Source organism: Dryas octopetala, chromosome 6 (assembly GCF_963921425.1).
Source record: "Dryas octopetala chromosome 6, drDryOcto1.1, whole genome shotgun sequence".
Classification (NCBI taxonomy): Eukaryota; Viridiplantae; Streptophyta; class Magnoliopsida; order Rosales; family Rosaceae; genus Dryas; species Dryas octopetala.
In genome coordinates, this window is record NC_141371.1 from 18,751,939 (window position 1) to 18,774,037 (window position 22,099).

The 22,099-nt window shown below is 38.3% G+C and overlaps 1 protein-coding gene and 1 long non-coding RNA gene across 2 annotated transcripts in view; one reads left to right on the top strand and one right to left on the bottom strand.

The window, feature by feature from the left end:
* The window catches only part of LOC147283039 (uncharacterized), a 58,295-nt gene extending 44,421 nt beyond the window's left edge, over positions 1–13,874 (top strand). Inside the window, exon 2 of the long non-coding RNA XR_015123032.1 lies at positions 13,714–13,874. This is a non-coding gene — a long non-coding RNA (uncharacterized LOC147283039). The remainder of the gene's footprint in view (positions 1–13,713) is intronic.
* A 5,454-nt stretch (positions 13,875–19,328) lies between these two features.
* On the bottom strand, positions 19,329–21,779 carry LOC147283042 (uncharacterized). Its single transcript, XM_086248332.1, has one exon. The coding sequence runs from the start codon at positions 21,768–21,770 to the stop codon at positions 19,329–19,331; it is 2,442 nt and encodes an 813-aa protein (XP_086104458.1). The 5' UTR covers positions 21,771–21,779.
* Positions 21,780–22,099: the final 320 nt, after the last annotated feature.

The window sequence follows — 22,099 nt, forward strand, 5'->3', positions numbered from 1 at the left end:
GGATGAAGCCCTAGCAATGCTATTTACTTTCACTATGGATTATTGATATTTTAATTATTTACATGTTGACAAATCTTGGATCTCTGTTTAAATTGACTCTATTTGCTTCGCATCTTTGACTGATCACCTTAGGTTGCATGCATCTAGATTTATGTTGTGGAACTAAACAAGCTCAAAAGGATGATAGTTTCAATAGGCAACAAGTGGGTATCCTAAGATAATATTCATGAGAAAAGGGATCATAGATGACATAGGGTACATTAATTTGGAGCTATGCACTATGTGTTTGTCACTCTCACAAATTGTAATGACTCTTGCATGGGTAACAGCTGCCTTAGCATAGCACTAGGGAACATGCAAGTTAACTGGCTAAGGGAGGCCTAAGAAGCTCTTAGTTATGCACAGTAAGGGGAGTAATTGCTAAAAGTAACTAATCAAACCTTTTAGTAGACGAACTTTGTTGACATGTTTATATATTACTTGTTAATATCCATAGTAAAGTGAATGGTATGCTAGTGGTGGATTCTGACCCCTAGTGTTTCTCTATTATTCTTTTATCCAAATTTATTCAGTTTGTTATTTTAAAGTTTTGTTATTTATTAGTTTAGTCCAGTTTCAAAAACCAATCAAAACCCCAATTTGCGTGTGTGAGTTAGAGTTGAGTTAATTGAATTTAATTGAGTTAGTAATCATAACACTAGTACAATTCCCTGTGGGATCGAACTCATATTTGTAAGCTTTGCAACTCCGCGATTCGTGCACTTGCGAGTTAACCTAGAGTTGTTCAAAAGGTTTAATATAATTGCTATAGGAAAACATACAACATAAAACAACATTTCAATGCATACTTGGTCCAATTTCGTCAAATTGCTCCAAAACGTACCGATTTGGCAAGAAAGGCATGGGGAACAAGTTTCTTATGTTAGGATTAGGGTTCAAGACCTATTGAACCATATTTGAGGTTAAAAACGAACGAATATGTCTTTTCGGTGCATACTTGTACCTGTTTCGTCCAAATTGCACAAAAAATGTGCTCGGTGGGCACGAAAGACAAGGGGAAGCACTATCTCATGTTAAATTAGCGTTCTAGACCTATTGTACCAGATTTGGTGTTAAGAACGCACGAAAACGTCATTTCGATGCAAACGGGTCCAATTTCGTCCAAATTGCTCTAAAACGTGCCCTGTTGGCAACAAAGCCATGGGGAACCAATTTCTCATGTTAGGATTAGCGTTCTAGACCTATTAAACCACATTTGGTGTTAAAAACGCACAAAAATGTTCTTTCGGAGCATAGTTGTACCCATTTCGTCTAAATTGCACCAAAAATGTGCCTGGTTAGCAAGAAAGACATGGGGAATCACTTTCTCATATTAGGAAAGCGTTCTACACCTATTGAACCACATTTGGTGTTAAGAACGCATGAAAACGTCATTTCGGTGCATACTTGTTCCATTTTTGTCCAACTAGCTCCAAAATTTTACCGGTTGGCAAGAAATATATACGGAATAACTTCCTCATGTTAAGATTAGCGTTCTAAACCTATTGAACCACATTTGGTGTTAAGAACGCTTAAAACCATTATTTAGGTGCATATTTGTTCCAATTTTGTCCAAATTCGAACAAAACGTTACCGGTTGGCAAGAAAGACATGCTGAAACACTTTCTCCTATTAGGAATAGAGTTCTACATCTATTGAACTACCTTTGGTTTTAAGAACGCACGAAAACGTCTTTTTGGTGCATGCTTGCACCCATTTCGTCAAAATTGCATAAAAAATGTGCTCAGTTGGCAAGAAAGACATGGGAAAGCACTTTATCATGTTAGGAATAGTGTTATAGACCTATTGTACCACATTTGGTGTTAAGAATGCACAAAAACGTCATTTCGGTGCATACTTGTTCGAATTTCATCCAAATGGCTCTAAAACGTTACCGATTGGCAAGAAAGACATGGGGAAGCACTTTCTCATGTTAGGATTAGTGTTCTAGACCTATTGAACCACATTTAGTCTTAAGAAAGCAGAAAAATGTCATGTTGGTTCGAAATTGTACGAATTTCATCCAAATTGCACAAAAAATGTGTTTGGTTGCCAAGAAAGACATGTGGAAGCACTTTCTCATGTAAAGATTTGCGTTTTAGACCTATTGAACCACATTTAGTGTTAAAAATGCACAAAAATGTCTTTTCAGTGCATACTTGTACCCATTTCGTCCAAATTGCACAAAAAATGTGCCCAGTTGGCAAAATAGACATGGGGAAGTACTTTCTCCTGTTAGGAATAGCATTCTAGACCTATTGAGCCACATTTGGTGTTAAGAACGCCTGAAAATGTTATTTCGGTCAGTACTTGTTCCAATTTCTTCCAAATTGCACTAAAAACGTGCACGGTTGGCAGGGCAGACATGGGGAAGAACTTTCCCATGTTAGGAATAACGTTCTAGATTTATGGAACCACATTTGGGGTTAAGAACGCACGAAAACGTTATTTAGGTGCATACTTGTTCCAATTTCGTCCAAATTGCAACAAAACGTTACCGGTTGGGAAGAAATACATGGGAAAACACTTTCTCCTTATAGTAATGGAGTTCTACATCTGTTGATTCACATTTGGTGTTAATGTTGAGTGTTCATTTTGCAACATATTATGATACTAACTCCCTAACCTAGAGTGCAAGAACTCGACATTTTTGTATATTTTGGTTTAGTTTTGTGTTTTTCAAGTTAAATGAAGCTTTGATGAAGAAAGGAGCCAAATAGGGCAATTTTGAGCGAAAAATGGAAAAAATGGAAAAAAGGAATCTTGAGGGAATCTTCTAGAAGGATTTGGAATCTGGAAGGAATCTTTGGAGAATCTCAGATAGAATATTTTGAGGAATCTTTTTTGTCAAGGTTGACTTTTGGTCAAAGTCAATGGTCAACCGTGCCACATCATCACATGACATGGACCACACATGCAGCCCATGCACTAAGGGCCATGCGCCTATTATAAGCCCAATTAGAGGAAGCCCAAGTTGTGCCATTAAAAGGTCTAAAATCCCAAGCCTATACCACACCTATAGCTGATCCAAGGCACAAGCAAGGAATCTTTCATACTCAAGAAAAATCTCACAAGATTTAGTCAAAGATCACAAGGAATTCTAACTGATATGAATTTCGACAGTGATTATGTACCTCTACAGATCAAATCTGATAGCATACCATATATGGTTGGAAAGCTACGGATGTTAGCTTCGCAGGGAATTTTCAGATTTCGATTCCGAGTTTTCTAGCTCAAGATATGGCCATTTTAGTGGAGGTAGCGTAACAGTTCCGCGAGCTGAAAAGAAAGTTACGCCCAAAAAGAGCCCAAATCAGCATAAGGCCCACTTTTGGCCGAAAATTAGAAGCCTTAAAGAGCAAGGAATGCACTTATCCCACATTTGAAAATCAGCAAAACCTCTCCACCTCCTCACTACTATATAAGACCCTCACTCCCTCACAGATCTGATATCTTCTACACCTTACACCTTTTTATTTTCTGAAAGTTAGAGAGAGAGAGAGAGAGAGAAGTTAGCGCAAGGAGGAGGAGGGGGCAGCAAGCCTTCTTGCTGCCCTAGCCGCATCTTCCTTGGGTTTTTCCATGTTTCTTCTTGTCTTCTTCTTTTGATTTCCTTTGTTTTCTTTAGTTAATTAGTCTATTCTTCTTTCATTATGGATTCAATGTTTGATTATTTAATGAAAGTTGGTTCTTTTATTTTCTTCATTATGTTTTGATTTTAGTTTTGCATTGTTAAGATGATGATGAAGCTCTTATTATTCGATCAATGTTGATTTATGGTTAATGAAATAAAGCTATGTGATTTAATGTGATGTTTGCATGCGATAAATTTCTATTGTCTGTTTTAATTGATTCTATTTGTTTGCACTCTTTGACTAGCTACCTTAGAGTTGTTTGCATCTAGTAATTGTTATGAAATTGAGAGGTGATAATCAAGCTATTCAATTCAATAGGTAACAAGGAGGTATCCTAAGAACTTATCTTTGATAAATAGGTTTCACAGATGTCATCTAGATCGATAATCAAGATACTATCATGCTCTATGTGTTTGTCATTTTCATATAATCTTAATGACTCTTGCATGGTTAACAACTTAGGTAGACGATAATCAAGCTTCCTAGGAACATGTGAGTTAACTAGGTTAAGTTGTGATAATCAAGCTCTTAATCTATGAATAAGGAAAACAATAGTTAGGCAAGTGTCCGATAATCAAGGCCTCCTGGCTAGAAAACTTTATTGTATGTGTTCACTTTCAATTGCATGTCACCATAATAGTTGTAATCTTATAATATGTGGTGGATTCTGAATTCTTAACAATGCCGTGTTTTGTGTGTGTGTGTGTGGGTGTGTGTCTCATCTCTACAAATCCCCCTATCAGTAGTATTTCTAGTATGTCAAGTTGAGTTGGTTTATTGATACTAAACTCATTCTCTGTGGGATCGATCTCGTACTTTGCACCTTTTGCTACCATGCGATTCGTGCACTTGCGAGTAAACTTAAAGCTTTGGTAAGTATTTGTGTTAATTAATTTGCTCTAAGAAAACAACAACAGTTAACAACGCACAAAAACATCTTTTCGCTGTATACTTGTACCCATTTCATCTAAATTGCACAAAAAATGTGCCCGGTTGGCAAGAAAGACATTGGGAAGCACTTTCTCATGTTAGGAATAGCGTTCTAGACCAATTGAACCACATTTGGTGTTCAGAACACACGAAAACGTCATTTCGGTGCATACTTGTTCCAATTTCGGCCAAACGGCTCCAAAACATTACCGGTTGGCAAGAAAGACATGGGGAATAACTTTGTCATGTTAAGATTAGCGTTCAAGACCTTTTGAACAAAATTTGGTGTTAAGAACGCTTAAAAACGTAATTTAGGTGCATATTTGTTCCAATTTCGTCCAAATTGGAACAAAACGTTACCGGTTGGCAAGAAAGACATGGGGAAACACTTTCTCCACTTAGGAATAGAATTCTACATCTATTGAACCACATTTGGTGTTAAGAACGCAAGAAAATGTTTTTTCGGTGTATACTTGGTCCAATTTCGTCCAAATTACTCCTAAACGTGCTTGTTGGCAAGAAAGACATTGAGAAGTACTTTCTCATGTTAGGATTAGCGTTCTAGACATATTGAGCCAAATGTGGTTGGCAAGAAGACATGGGGAAGCACTTTCTCATGTTAGGAATAGCGTTATAAACCAACTGTACCACATTTGGTGTTAAGAACGCACAAAAACGTCATTTAAATTCATACTTGTTCGAATTTCATCCAAATGGCTCCAAAACGTTACTGATTGGCACGAAAGACATGGGGAAACACTTTCTTATGTTATGATTAGTGTTCTAGACCTATTGAACCAAATTTAGTGTTAGAAACGCACGAAAATGTTATTTTGGTTCATACTTGGTCCAATTTCGTCCAAATTACTCGAAAACGTGCATGTTGACAAGAAAGACATTGGGAAGTACTTTCTCATGTTAGGATTAGCGTTCAAGACATATTGAACCAAATGTGGTTGGCAAGAAAGATATGAGGAAACGCTTTCTCAAGTTTGGATTAGCGTTCTATACCTATTGAACCACATTAAGTCTTAAGAAAGCACAAAAACGTCATTTTGGATCGAAATTGTACCAGGTAGTTCTTGAAAGGGCTTCCTAAGGTATTAATTACCTGGTTGTACTCTTCTAGGTTGTTCCTCCTTGCAAATCCCTCAAACCAGACAAAAAAGGCGATATGCCTTCTAAATCTTGTTATGTTGGTATTGAAAGCTCTGTGGAGAATTTCCTTTTCTTTTTGGTCAAAGACTCTTTCAAAAAATTCTCTTTTTTCCCTATTTTTCTCACTCATGAATTCTTGTTTTAAGAGTTCATGATCTATTTCAAAAGGTCTTTCCTCTTCTAACATATTGATAAAAAGTTCTCCTTCTAAATCTGAAAAGGTTGGTGATTGAGGTCTTCTTACCTGGGTTGGCCTAGTTCCACTTGTTTCTGTGTTAGGTGTTTCCACCCTGTACCAAGGTTGAATGACTTGGTTGTCAGTTTGCATTAATCCTCCCATGATAATTTTATCATGCTCTGTTTCTGCTACAAAAGAGCTTCTGGCACTTTGAACCCTAGAACTTTCTCCCCTTGAACTCATGCTTGCTTTTCCAATTCTTGTGGACCTGCTAGAAGAAAACCTGATTTCCACATCTCCATCTTGGTGCTCAATGATTTGATCCACCTCTTGATTTTTTAAGGGCTTGGCAGGGACTTGATTCTGGAGAGTCCATCTTTCAGGAAGAGTTATGTCATTCCACATAATAGTTTTAGGTACTACTACATTAGGTTTTCCTAAATTTGCTTGAAAAAGAGTAGTTTTACCTTAAGCTTCTAAATTATGCACCTCTGGGCATATTATTCATGGCCTTATAATAAATTCTATAAACAACAGCCATATTTTGTGAACCTGGAATCATATCAAACCCTTGTGTTTGAAGATTCAAAGTTAAAGCCTTTAAGGCTCCCTCATCTGCAAGTGAGATTGAAAAGTTGGGAAAACAATTGAAGAATACTGGCCCATCACAGAGTGATGATTCCACTACTCCCAGAAGAGAATCTGAAAAGATATTGTGCCTGCAATCTCTAACACAGATCAAAACAGAGGTTTTTAGTCCAGTTCTGGTTAAGGGTTTTACCGCAACTTGAACTAGTCCAATATGTAGATATTTAAAATTTCTTCTTTGATATTCTTTTAACATTTCTTGTGAAAAAAGTTGGAAATTTTTATGAGCCTCCAAAATTGCCACAGTTCTTTCACAGGTTTTAATCACATAATCACTTTTAAAGGAAAAAGATCCTTTCATGTAAATATCATAAATAGAAACCTTTGGGATTTTCCAATTTTGTAACTGTTTTTCGTAATCTCTGATTACTACTTCTTCAACATTTTTAATCCTCATGATATCGTTGGATCTAGATCCTTCCGATCTACGTGACAGTGATCTAAACAAATTAGCCATTTAAAACAGATTGAAGAAATTACTTGTGATGTCCTTGAAGTGAGAAGGGGCCTTCCTTATATAGAGAGAAAAGCAGATTCCTTCTTAACTTTTAAGACGCACTAACATTGAGTGGAAGACAGCGAGTGACGTGGTGAAAAGAATAGTGACACGCACTAAGGTGAACAGTGGTCACTTTTTGAAAAGTGAAATAGCCGACACCTTATCTGTAAAGGTTGGGAAACCAATTGATAAGGTTTACTTTAGGAAGCTGGAAGCCAGCCCAACAAAATTACTCAAACCCTCCTGCTTGGACTAAAGAACATACTGAAGCAGTAAAAAGGCTAAAAGCCAAGGCAAAAGAACTGTACCAATTTCATCCAAATTGCACAAAACATGTGACCGGTTGGAAAGAAAGACATGGAGAAGCACTTTCTCATATAAGGATTTCCGTTCAAGACCTAGTGAACAACGTTTAGTGTTAAGAACGCAAGAAAGGCATGGGGAACCACTTTCTCATGTTAGGATTAGTGTTCTAGACCTATTGAACCACATTTAGGGTTAAGAAGGCACGAAAACGTCATTTCGGTCCACACTTGTTCAAATTTCGTCCAAATGGCTCCAAAATGTTACCAGTTGGAAAGAAAGAAATGGGGAAGAACTTTCTCATGTTAAGATTAACGTTCTAGACCTATTGAACCACATTTGATGTTAAGAGCGCTTAAAAACGTTATTTAGGTGTATACTTGTTCCAATTTCGTTCAAATTGCAACAAAACATTACCGGTTGGCAAGAAAGACATGGGGAAACACTTTCTCCTCTTAGGAATGGAGTTCTGCATCTATTGAACCACATTTGGTGTTAAGAAAGCACGAAAACGTCTTTTCAATGTACACTTGTACCGATTTCGACTAAATTGCACAAACTATGTGCCCAGTTTGCAAGAAAGACATGGGGAAGCACTTTCTCATGTTAGGAATAGCATTCTAGACTTATTGTACCACTTTTGGTGTTAAGAACGCACAAAAGCGTCTTTTCGGTGCATACTTGTTCCAATTTTGTACAAATGGCTTCAAAACATTACCGGTTGGCAAGAAAGACATGGGGAAGCACTTTCTCATATTAGGATTAGCGTTCTAACCCTATTGAACCACATTTGGTGTTAGGAACGCACGAAAACGTCATTTTGGTGCATACTTGGTCCAATTTCGTCTAAATTGCTCCAAAACGTGCCTGTTGGCAAGAAAGACATAGGGAAGTACTTTCTCATGTTAGGATTAGCGTTCTAGACATATTGAACCACATTTATTCTTAAGAACGCATAAAAATGTCATTTCGGTGCATACTTATACCCATTTCGTCCAAATTGAACCAAAAAAGTGATCGGTTGGGAAAAAGGACATGGGGAAACACTTTCTCATGTTAGGATTAGCATTCTAGACCTATTGAACCACATTTAGTCTTAAGAAAGCAGAAAAACGTCATTTTGGTTCGAAATTGTACCAATTTTATCCAAATTACACAAAAAATGTGTCCAGTTGGCAAGAAATACATGGGAAAGCACTTTCTCATGTAAGGATTTGCGTTCTAGACCTATTGAACCACATTTGGTGTTAAGAACACAAGAAAACAACATTTCAATGAATACTTGGTCCAATTTCATCCAAATTGCTCCAAAACGTGGCCATTTGGCAAGAAAGGCATGAAGAACCACTTTCTCATGTTAGGATTACTGTTCTAGACCAATTTGAACCACATTTGGTGTTAAAAATGCACAAAAATGTGTTTATGGTGCATACTTGTACCCATTTTGTCCAAATTGCACAAAAAATGTGTCCGATTGGTAAGAAAGACATGTGGAAGCAGTTTCTCATGTTAAGAATAGCGTTTTAGACCTATTGAACCACATTTGGTGTTAAGAACTGATGATTGTTCATTTTACGTTATTCTATGATACTAACTCCCTAACGTAGAGTGTTAGAACTCGATACTTTTGTGTCTGTTGTCTTATTTTTGTGTTTTTAGGTTAAATGAAGCAATGATGGAGAAAGACGCTAAATGAGGCTATTTTGAGCTAAAAATGGAAGAATTGGGAAAAGAATCTTGAGGGAATCTGCTAGAAGAATCTGGAATCTGGAAGGAATCTTTGGAGAATCTCAGATAGAATCTTTTGGGAAATCTTTTTGGTCAAAGTCAAAGGTCAAAGATCAAAGTCAACGGTCAACCGTGCCACATCATCACATGACATGGACCCCACATGTAGCCCATGCACTATGGACCATGCGCATAACCCTAGCCCAAAGGACCAAGGCCATGCGCCTATTGCAAGCCCAATTTGTGCCATTCCAAGATCCAAGAGCCCAAGCCTATGCCGCACTCACTCAGCTGACCCAAGGCCCAAGGAAGGAATCCTTCATGCTCAAGGGAAATCTCATAAGATTCAGTCAAAGATCACAAGGAATCCTAGTTGAAGAAAAAGTCAAAACCCAGAAATATGAACACTAAATTTTGACAGTGATTCTGTATTTCTACAGAGCGAAACAGATGTCATGCCATATATGGTTGGAAAGCTACGGATGTTAGCTTTGCAGGGAATTTTACAAATTTCGATTCCGAGTTTTCTAGCTCAAGGTATGGCCATTTTCAGCAGTTCCGCAAGCTGAAAAAAAGTTACGCTCAAAAAGAGCCCAACTCAATCAGCAAGCCCATCCCATTCAGCCATCACGTCACTTCTATGCAGCCCATGCAACTCACGCCACTTGCAGTCCATTCCAAGCTTCACTACTACAAAAAAGCTCATACATATCAGTAATTTACCGATATCTAAGGCCCCTAAAATTCGATATAGGAAAGCGTGATATCTATTCTCATTGGTTTACATATCAGTTTTGAACTGATCTCTATAGAGGTTTTTAAATCAGTTCCTTTTTTAAATACGATATATTTTCCCTTCCTGGATGGTTAAAAATGCAATAAATGATATATTTATAATATATTATATCAGTATTATATTTATAACTGATATCATATTTATTAATAATATGGGTTTTAGTCGTATAACTGGTATAATTAGTTCCATAGACATCTGTATTATATATAAGAACTGATATCTTAGATCAGACTTATATGTACCTAAATTACGGAACTGGTATAGACTGTATCATAGACATCGGTATTATTTCTCATAAATGATATCTGATATGTGAATTATATGTGTTTAAGATATATAAATGATATTTATATGTTCATAGATATCGTGCTTTTTATAATAACTGATATCGTATATGTGAATTAAATGTTTTAAGAGTATGGAACTGGTATAAATATTTTTATAGATATCGGTATTGGTGATTAAAAATGATATCGTATATTTGAATTATATGTTTAAAAAGTATGGAACTGGTATAAATATTTTTATAGATATCGGTATTGGTTATAAAAAATGATATCGTAGACATCTATTATATGTGTTTTTATTGTATAATTGATTACGAAGCTATGATTGGTATCAGTTTATTTTCCCAAAATAGATATCTATTCTCTATAGCATTTCAGTTTTTATATTAGAATTGATCTAATATATTTCGAAATTAGGGTTATGTGACATGTTTTGATATCGGGTTTATTTTCAAAAAACTGATATAATTGGTTAACACCATGGAACCATCTAGAGCATATTTATTTAGTGGCCAATTTTACCTGCATAGATAAGCTAAACTGATTCATTTCATTCAAAAATCCATTCCATTCAACAATCCATTCCATTCATCAAATGTCATATATTTCAAAGGACCCAAAAGTTGTCATATCACAAAAATTAGGGGGAGATCTCATCATCTCTAACTACCCCTTCCTTCAAATATGTCTAAGCTAACTAGGCTAGGCAGCACTTAAAACTACCCTTTACAAAAACTATTATTGCCGTAGGCTAGGCATGCATTTTTCCAAAAAACTAGGCAGTAGGCATGCAATTCCCTATTCCCTTTACAAAATATGGGCATGGCAGCATTTAAATTAATTGATCTAAGTTCTATAATATCCACAAAATGGCACATCCAGCCATCACCACATATGTAACGACCCGACCCAAATTTTTACTAGAAGTTTAAATTTTATTTAACTTTGGTTTTAAGAGGATTTCAAGGAGGTTCAGTTTTTGCAACCTTGGAAAATTTTTGTATTTACTTTGGGAGTTTATTGAGAAATAAAATGTTTAGAATTTATTTTTAAATTTTCGTTTTAAATTAGACTTGACCCCAAAGTTGACTTTCAAAATTAGTGGGCTTTCGTCTTTGACTTTGAGCATGTTGGATAGGTCTCGAATCCACGAGTTCGTAGACACGAAGCACGTGTACAACAGAGTTACGGTTTGAATTTTACAGACGAACAAAGTTTAGGGGCATTTTAGACCTTTGCGTTCTAGGGACTTCTAGAAAGATCCATTTTTTTTATTTAAATTTCTATCTCTCTCTCTCTTGAAGGACACACGCACACCCCCCCCCCCCGACTTCTCCTTTCTCTCTCTGGCCGATCATCTTCTCCGGCAAGGACTTCCTCGCCCGGCGACCGGAGGCGGCGAGACCTCTACCCAGCTACTCGCCGTCCTTCTCTCTCTTTCCCGGCGTCTCTCCTCCCTAGAAACCCAGCAGAAAACCCGAAACCAGAGCCAACTCGATTTGGGACTTCGGCGGCGATCCGCCGATCCCGGTAGAGTTGGGATGCCGGAGAACAACCAGTCGCTCTTGCTCGACATTCTGAGCAAGGTGATACCCTCCTTTCACTCTGACGACCACCCACGAAAGAGAAACGATGAGTGCAGCCGCCGGCTTCCTTCTCATTTTCCGGCGACTCCGGCGGCCGATTGCCACAATCCAGGTCAACGGAGCTTCGTCTTTCGGTGACCTTGCGTGCCGAACGAACTTACGATCGTGAAGCAGAAATGAATTTCTGAAAAGGGTTGAGCAGAACTCGTTTTAAACTGTGAGTGGACTCTTACTTTCGAAATGTTTTGCATGCCTTATAAATAAATGCCCTCTTGATTTATCTAAGTATGATTTGAGTTGAAAGATCTTGGGAATTGACCCGTTTATATATAAGTTATGATTTTCAAAGTATGCTTTTTCTTGGTCAAATTAATGTTTCTATCTTAAATTCTTGTCAATGGATTTATTTGTCTTTAATGGAGGTTTTCATTTTAAGTTTTAATTTATAAAATGATTATTATTTGAGAATTGATACTTTAATTTGATTATATTAGTTGTGAGAAATAAACTTTAGAAACATGGCAATTTTGTCGATTCTAAGGACTTGCTCAAACTTGAGTCGATTGTGAAATGTGTGAGAAATTTAAGATTTATTTTCAGCATAAAGATTATTTGAGTGGTTTCGAGATAATTTAGTATGGATGATTTTTAAACGCCGTATAAGTACCCAGTTTCGATATGGTTACAGATAGGTCTTTGGGACCCATCACGGCACACACATAGGCTTTGGGCCGTGTGCCGGGATGCTTCGCCCTTTGGGGGTAGTCTATGTGCACGTACAACACTTGGGCTTATTGTACGACGGCGATTCGACGGTACAAGGGCCACCATAAGTCCACTTGTATGACGGCGATTCGACGGTACAAGGGACACCCTAAATCCACTCGCATGACGGCGTTGCGACGGTGTGGGTGGAAGGGCAATCTACGTGCACATATGACACTTTGGCTTATTGTACGACGGCGATTCGACGGTACAAGGGCCACCATAAGTCCACTTGTATGACGGCGATTCGACGGTACAAGGGACACCCTAAATCCACTCGCATGACGGCGTTGCGACGGTGTGGGTGGAAGGGCAATCTAAGTGCACGTATGACATTGTGGCTTCTTGTATGACGGCGATTCGACGGTACAAAGGCCACCATAAGTCCACTTGTATGACGGCGATTCGACGGTACAAGGGACATCCTAAATCCACTCGCATGACGGCGTTGCGACGGTGTGGGTGGAAGGGCAATCTAAGTGCACGTATGACATTGTGGCTTCTTGTATGACGGCGATTCGACGGTACAAGGGCCACCATAAGTCCACTTGTATGACGGCGTTACGACGGTACAAGGGACACCATAAGTCCACTCGTATGACGGCGATGCGACGGTACGGGTGGAAGGTTATATAGACGGTCCACTTGGTGCGACGGTCTTGTACGGTACCAATGTGGAGCCTGTCAATTGGGTACTTATATGGCCAAAGTTTTTACTAAAAACTTTATTAGATAAAAATATTTTTAGTTATTTCTATCAGTTCAAGACTCAAAAGGGGTTTTAGCCAGAAAGCTTATAAGATACAGCATTTCTATTACGTATCATTATTTTATTTATGTTTAAAATGAATTTCAAGGTTGAAGTTGTATATAAGACCTTCTTATTTGAATTATGTTGATGATGTAAGGTTTTTGTTAAGACGTGAAAGAGTTTATTACAAAAATATTTGATATATTTCTTTCTTTTGATTATTGGTTCAAATGTATTTTAAAATTGGGGGATTTTAAAGAGTGACGTGAAGTTTTTGAGCTACACGTGGTTGTAAAGGATTTTCTGAAAAAGAAAGTATATTTTTTTGTTTTCGTTTCCATAAATCTGTCCACTCACTGAGTTATCTTACATTTTCCTATTTTTGTCTAAATTTTTCCCCGGTGTTACAGATCGCTGAGGTTGGGCCGTACCACGTCGAGGCAGGACCTTCAGATCTTCGGCGTCAATTCCCTCAAGTTGAGGAGTTAACTTTATAGTGTAATAGAAATTTAGTTATGCTTTGAAATTCTTGTGCTTTGGTGAATGAGAATTTATTGTCTTGGCTTGTGGTAGAGGTGGCTGAAAGACTTAGAAGTGCTTTTAACAGGTTTTATAAACTTTGGGTTAGTCCATTTTCAGGGGAGGTTCTGCCGAATTTTCGGTAGGATTTTCCTTGATTTTGGATTCCCACAGGGCCTCTCCGGGTTTCAGGGCGAAATCCGGGGGCGGTCCTGTCAACATATACCTAAGCCTACACATAATTCAAGTTAACAAAGTCACCCCATTCTTCTCGAACATCATCAATTTGGTCTTTGGTGTAACTGCATCGCTTGATCTTTGATTTGCTCCACTGAAAACACAAAGGAAAATTGCATTAGCTCAATAGTAAGGTAGCTTAAAGCTTGCTCATACTAAAATAATGCTTGCAGCTAGCTTTTGCAAATTCACATAACTAACACCATGGGAAATAAATGCTAGACAACTTTTCAAAGGTTAAGAGAAATTAGACATGCAGTAGAATGGTTAAGTTTGATGTATTATTAGTGACAAACAAAAGAGAACTTAGTACAAGTTGAATGCTTACATAAGAAAGGAACAATATATAGCATGTAGAAAACAGAATTTTGACAACCATGATAATGGCCAAGTGTGGTTTTGGTACTGACCAGTTTTTTAAGGCAGGTTCAGATGGAACCCTTCTTTACTGCAAGGAGAAACAAGAGATGGCAAACAGAAAGTATAGTGCTTAATCTTATAATTTGATTGTTTTAATTTTTTTTTTTACATGAATATAATTGATGAAAAAAATCCATTTGAGTAGGTTCCAGCTGTATTCAATATAAGCAATGCAGTTAACCAAAATTTCAGAAATTTCAAGCAAGGATGTAAGCAAATATATATTGCATGTACATGAAGGTCATTTGGATTCGATTTTACCGTGCTCTCAAACTCAAGATTCGTATCCTCAATGATGTCCTTCATGTACCTCATAACGTAGTAACCACATTCAACCCCTCCAGGTTGTTTAGGACACTGACCACAAGAAGAAAACAATGGCATGCATATAGAGTTAGTGTGTATTCATACAGGTTTTAAATAGGAATGGCAGAAATAGTAATTAGGAAAACATTAATGAATTATTTGGAATACATACTGAAAGATGCTTCCACTGTATTGTTTTGCGAGTTCGCCTACCCGTAACTACATTGAATTGTCTAATCGCACTGAATCAACAAAACAACACAATAAGTTACACCACAACAAATTATCCCTAGTGCATAAACCAATAAATATATAAGGGAGCATCAACTCACGTGTTGACAATGTCCATCCATCCCTGGTCAAAGGTCGGTTTTGCAAGAGGGTCCATTATATAAACAATGTCTTTATCTTCAGTAATTATGGTCAACATCCAATGCGACCTTTCAAAAGGGTAGCACTATAATTAGCATGCATGAATAAATGACAGGCATAAAAAAGGTTCAAGAAAGTCAGTTAATCATCAAAACACCCTTACCCAGAATTGTAAGGCACCAAGAAAACACGATCGCTTTTTCCTTGCTGAAAACAAGCTGCCATGTAGGTTGATCGTTTCTCTGAGCTTGCTACTCCAACAGAAACACGGGCCGGATCCACCAAACCAACCATATCAATCATCTTTGACCTGACCAGCTTATCATATAGGTGCCTAATAGTATTTAATTAAAACAATACATATCAGAGCAGATTAGTAGGACAAAACATGACTAGCTTTTCAATTAAACTTAACTACCTCATTTACACCACTATGCATGTCGCGGAGAGTTCCTGCATCTCCATGAGGGAAGTTATATCCTCTCTCAAGATAAATAGTTTTCGGACTTCTCCAAAGACTTCTTCCTCTATCTCAGATGTGATTGCTTTTCCACTTTCAGACATTGCTTCATGGGCATAACGATACAGTAGCTTGCAATTTGTCGGCACAAGCTTCTCAGCTGGTGCATCCTTCTTGAATAATTCCTTCACCATGCCAGGCACTTGTTTCTTCTGCATCTGCCATGGTTAAGCACAAAGACCCAAGGTTAAGTGAGTAATGAAAGAAAAATAAAGAGACATAAGTAATGAAAGTACGTACTATATTTACCTTATCATTGTATTCAATTACAAGGTCTTTAGGCCAAGCGACATGGCTGCCAACAGCATCATCAACAGTTTTTAACTCCTCTCGGACTGGAATGGGAAGCAAAGCTTGTCCATCAATGGCAATGTCAATTGCAACCCGCAGGTTGGCGTCACCCAACGGAACCCCATGCACTTCCTTAGATGCAAGATCAATAATTGAACCATATGCAACAATCTTTCTAGTAGTTCCCAAAGTCAGTTTGCAAGACTTTTCCTAAGCAAACATAGTACATATCAATACATAAATAAAGTGCTATTCAAAACGCTAAAACAACACCATCTCAGACCAATACCTTTACTGTGCAGTCAGCGATGACGTCTTTGTGTACTGCCTCCTTCCTTTCTAGCTCAACCACTGCAGCCTTACACTTTCCCTCAGCCTGGCAGCTTGCTTTATCGGAGACACTCCCATGGCCTGGAAGTGTCTTAGGTGTAAGAACACCCTTCTCATTCTCCCGCGCCTCCAACTTTTCAATTCTCTCCAACAACATTTTACACATTTCACGCTCCTTTTCTAACATGGCCGCCAACTCATTTTTTGAGACTAGTTCCCTAGGTTTTCTGGGAATGTTGAAGTATGTGGTAGGGTTGACATTCCCCCCTACTGCCCTTACCCTACCATGGGTGTCCGGAGTCTCCAAAGCCATAGTTAGAACGTCCACTGCACCCTCGACTTTCAATTCTCCTTGCTTCTTTTTGTCCAGCAATTCGTCCTGCCACATGTCCATGAAAAATTACATTACACAAAAATGACCTCATCAATTATGAAATCCAGTACAATAACAAGTCAGAATGCTTACAATGACATTAGCCACCGATTGTACTTCCTCAGTTAAGTTCCCATTAGAATCTTCACGTGCCTTCTTCCATAGAACGGAACGGTCAAGATCCTCCGCTGCCACATTTTGTTTCCTCTATCCATAGAACCAAATTTAACATTAAAAATGCAAGTGCAAAATGCTAGTTAAAGTAGACATGCAGATATCCATTCACAAGCTTACCAAATCCTCCTCCAAGCCTATATATCCTTTTCGCGACAATCTATGGTGATACTTCCTCTTTGCAGTTCTCTTGCTTTGTGCCTCATGTAGTTCCTACAATTAAGTACAAGGAACCAAAATATAACACATATCATGAGGAAAATGGGTTCTTGAAATAACCAAAATTTAATACTTTGCAAATATCAAATGTTGCTGGAGCAACAACTTTTGGCAGCAGCTGGCACAAATGAACAAGCTTACCATAAATGAGTCTGATAGTCGGCGTGCAACAAATGCCTCCCAATGTCGTTTCTCAATGAAGTCCTCATATTGCTTGGGTGGGAGTTTCAAAGCCTCTGGATCGTCCTTGAATGGAAGCACGAATCTGTTTGTAAGATTAGTCTTGAATGTTCTCCACTTAATGCCAGCTGAAGACAGCACCATCTTCTGGCTTGTAGAGGGAAGATCAAAGGCAGCCTATATTTAGGGTTAATGAGGACAAACAATCATTAAAAATGCAGCAAATACCTCAGGATAAACATGCAGCAAATTAACGGTTACAATAGGTAAAATAAAGCTGAAATACCTCAACATCCTCCCAGATTTTTTTTTTAAAGTCCTTATCCACCTTCGGCCAGCTTTCTTCAATAATAGGGACTGTGGTCCTCGCCTTAACCCCTATGTATGAAGCTAAAGTCTGACGAGCTTGTCCTACCGGTACACCATGTCTATTATACTGCACTTGAACTTTTCAGCCTAAAGCTTTCTTCACAATTACATGGTGCATCTGTGTAATGCCCCGAGTGGAACTACTATCAGCAGTAGTAATCGTCGCTTGCTTCGAACTTGAGCTTGCTTTGGCATCCACATTCTCCTCATCTGCAGGTGGGACTTCGGTTGCCTTTGGTGTGGGCACTGCACCTTTCTTTCCTTTTGGCGTTCCCCTACCTTTTCTTTTTCCCTTCTTGCCTTTCGGTGTTGCCATTACTCGAAGATCAAAACTGTAGCAAAATTGTGTAATTAAAAAAAAAAAAATAACAGTACATACATAAGTAAGCCATGGAAAACAGCCTAAGTAAGTAAGCCTCTACAAGGAAAATTAACACAAGGTATACACATCTATAAGAAAGCATGGATATACACAAGGAAAACACAAGCTTCTCACCTCTATTAATTAATCAATACTAACACTTAGTAAACTTAGTAAATAATACAAGGAAAACAGCCTAAGTAAGTAAGCCATGGAATATTCAACTTGGTAAAATATACAAGGAAAACAGCCTAAAAACAAATACAAATCGTTCTTGAAATGAAAGAAATTAAAGTAGAAAGTATGCAATTAAAGTAGAAAGTATGCAAATTAAATTACAAATTAGCATCAAATTACATGACAAAAAAATGCATGGATTATGGTTTTTGTTTTCTTGAGTGATCAATCCATATGCCCTCGCAATTATCTCTCTTGTAAGTGTTATCACCATCACCAAGTATATCATCAAATTCCTCGACAGATGGTATTCCTTCAGTAAAGGATTGAGCAGAAACACCAGTGTCCCCTAAGTCATCCTCATGTGCACCATCTTGATAATCTCTAGTCGGGGCTGCAAGCACTACTGACCAGCCAGAGTCGAGTGGGTCCTCTACATAAAAGACTTGCTTCACTTGGGCAGCCAAAGCAAATACGTCTCTCTTGTGACCTATCCTATTCAAGTTTACCAAAAGGAACCCTAATTCATCTGTTTTTATTCCCTTGTTGTTCTCTACCCATTCACACTTAAACAAAGGCACTTGAAAACCGGTATAATCAAGCTCCCAAATCTCTTGGATAACCCCATAGAAAGCCATATCAGCGTAAACTGGATTTTTATCCTTCGCGCTCGCCACCTGCATTGTATTTGCCACCAAGCTCACCCCACTGTTTTGGACAGAACGTACCATGTCACGTGCCTTTGTGTGATAATGGCACCCCCCTATCTCATAACCCTCGTATTTAAGCACACTCATAGGTGGCCCTTGAGCTAGTCGCCTCACTGAGGGTGTTATGTCCTTTGATCTACTGTTTATCTCATCTGCCACCTATATTAATTATTAATGGTTAATTAACACTTTTAAAATATATTAATTATTACCAAACGTTTACAAAGGGTAAGTGCATTGAAAGGGTAATTAAAAGTATAATACCTTGTCACGTAACCAATAGATAAACGTGCGGTTATGCTCATCTAGCATCCACTTTTCACTCTTCTTTTTACTCTTATAAAAGTCACTCAAGTAAGCCTTATGTAATCTGCAAATAGATTTCATAAAATTTAACAAATTGTAACTTACTATAAGTGTTAGTAACTTAGTTATTCTATAAGTGTTAGTGGTGGATAAAATGTAACTTACTCAGCATAAGGGTCGACCTCATCAGCATTCTCCAATACACAACGGTGTGCCTGCTCCCAGTCTTCACGATGGACTGATTGTACCTTAGCACCTGAGATAGGTCTGCTAAGGGTTGGTTGACCCATTCGCGAAGGCGGGATTCCAACTGATTTTGCATCAGACAAATATTCGGAGCAAAACTCCACAGCTTCCTCACCTATATAATTCTCAGTGATGCTGCCCTCCGGACGGTTACGGTTCCTTACAAAACCCTTTAGCACTTTCATGCCTCTTTCAAATGGATACATCCATCTATAATAGACCGGTCCACACAATCGAACCTCTCTAATAAGGTGCACAGTTAAGTGAACCATTATATCGAAGAATGAAGGTGGAAAGATCTTCTCCAACAAACACAATGTGGTTACAAGTTCTGATTGGATTTGATCCAACTTTGACACATCAATCACTTTATTACATAGGGAATTAAAGAAGAAACATAACCTAGTAATCGCGTATCTCACATGCTTGGGCAGCACCGAACGCATGGCTACTGGTAACAATTGTTGCATCAAGGCGTGGCAATCATGGGACTTAAGACCAAATAGTTTCAACTCTTGCATGGATACTAGATTTCTTATATTCGAGCTGTAACCTTCTGGGACCTTTATACCCATCAAAGATCTGCACAATGCCTGTTTCTCACCCCTAGACAGTGTATATGGAGCAGCAGGTAGAAAGGTTCTTTTCGGCCCAACTTCGGGTGCCAAGTCAAGTCGTACCCCTATTTCCATAAGATCTAGACGGGCAGCAATCCCATCTTTTGTCTTCCCTGGAATGTTTAGTAAGGTTCCAATAACACTCTCGCACACGTTCTTTTCGATGTGCATAACATCAAGAGAATGCCGAATGTGAAGAGACTTCCAATATTCAAGGTCAAAGAATATGGACCTTTTCTTCCAACATGGAACATGAGTTTCACCACCTAGGCTGCTCTTTACATGTTGCTTTCCGAAGATACAATTGATACCCGACACTTTAGCTAAGACCTCCTCTCCACTTAGAGGTTTAGGAGCAGAACCAAATTCCTGCTTGTTATTAAACGCTGTCATTTGATTCCGATATGGATGGTGGCGTGGTAAGAACCTTCTGTGGCCTTGAAAACTGATTTTCCTACCATGTTTCAGCCTAACACTATCCGTGTTTTCACCGCAGATGGGACACGCTTTATACCCTTTAACGGTGCACCCCGACAAATTACCATAAGCGGGAAAGTCATTGATTGTCCACAAGAGTATACCCTTCAAGGTAAATGTGTTTTTTCTAAACCCATCGTACACCCCATCAATTCCATTCCATAATGCTTTTAGATCATCAATCAATGGTTGCAAATAGACATCTATGTCATTTCCTGGCTGCTTAGGACCGGAAATCAAAAGAGTTAACATCATAAACTTCCTCTTCATGCAAAGCCATGGAGGAAGGTTATACATCACTAAGATGACGGGCCAGCAACTATATCGGCTACTTAAGGAACTGTGTGGGTTGATCCCATCTGCCGAAAGAGCCAACCTTAGATTTCTAGGCTCACTTCCAAAATCTGGCCACTTATGGTCAACCAACTTCCAAGCCGGAGAATCAGCTGGATGACGTAGCATGCCATCGTTGACTCTATGATCGGCATGCCAAGTAAGATCCTTTGATGTCTCACCACACTTAAACATTCGTTTAAACCTTGGAATAGGTGGAAAGTACCACAAGACTTTTGCCGGAACCCCTTCTTGCTCAACCCCTTGCTTGTTTAATTTCCACCTAGATAGGTCACACTTGGGGCACTTACTTTCATCTTCGTACTCATTTCTATACAAAATACAATCGTTTGGGCATGCATGAATCTTAGCATACTCCATTCCTAAAGCAGACAATGTCTTCTTTGCCTCATACATAGACAAGGGTAGCACATGACCTTTTGGCAGCATATCACCAATAGCAACCAGCAGTTCAGAAAAGCTAATATCAGACCACCCATGTTTTGCCTTCAGATTGAATAGTCTAACCAATGCAGATAGCTTGTTGTACTTCACACAATTATCATATAAGGGTCTCAATCCTTCATCACCATAATGACTAAACTCGTATGGATTATCATGGAAATTATCAAAGGCACTTTCGCACATGTTTACTGTTTCGGACCCACAGACAGTAGGTTCTCTTTCGTTTTCTGTATTTCTACTTGTACAACCAGCAAATTCACCATGCCATATCCACTTTGCATACCTTGTGTCAAAACCATTAAAGTATAGATGCTCCCTAATCACTCTAACGGTATGCCTTTTCAAGTTTACACATTTCAAGCAAGGACAATGGATGTACTTCGGATTGGTAGCATTCTGTAATCCAATTCTCAAAAAACTCTCAACTCCCTCCTCATACTCCACAGACCTTCTATCAGCATGCATCCATGTTTTATCTATACTCTTACACAAAATAACACCATTTCAATACGAACCCAATTAAACATATGCAAAAGGAAGCATATTAACTGATAATATATAACTAATATTAATGTCAATTTTAATTAGCAGAAACTCATCTAAAGAACACATATACCTTTACCTAGAACTCATCAAATATTCAATTATATTGACACCATATGACCTAGTTGAAGCCTGGCAATGTATTGGGTTTAAACCTATATATCTTTACCTACAACTCTACCCTTAATTGCAAAACCCACATAATATATTAGACCTCAAACCCAAAATCAAACGAATTAACCACATACCCA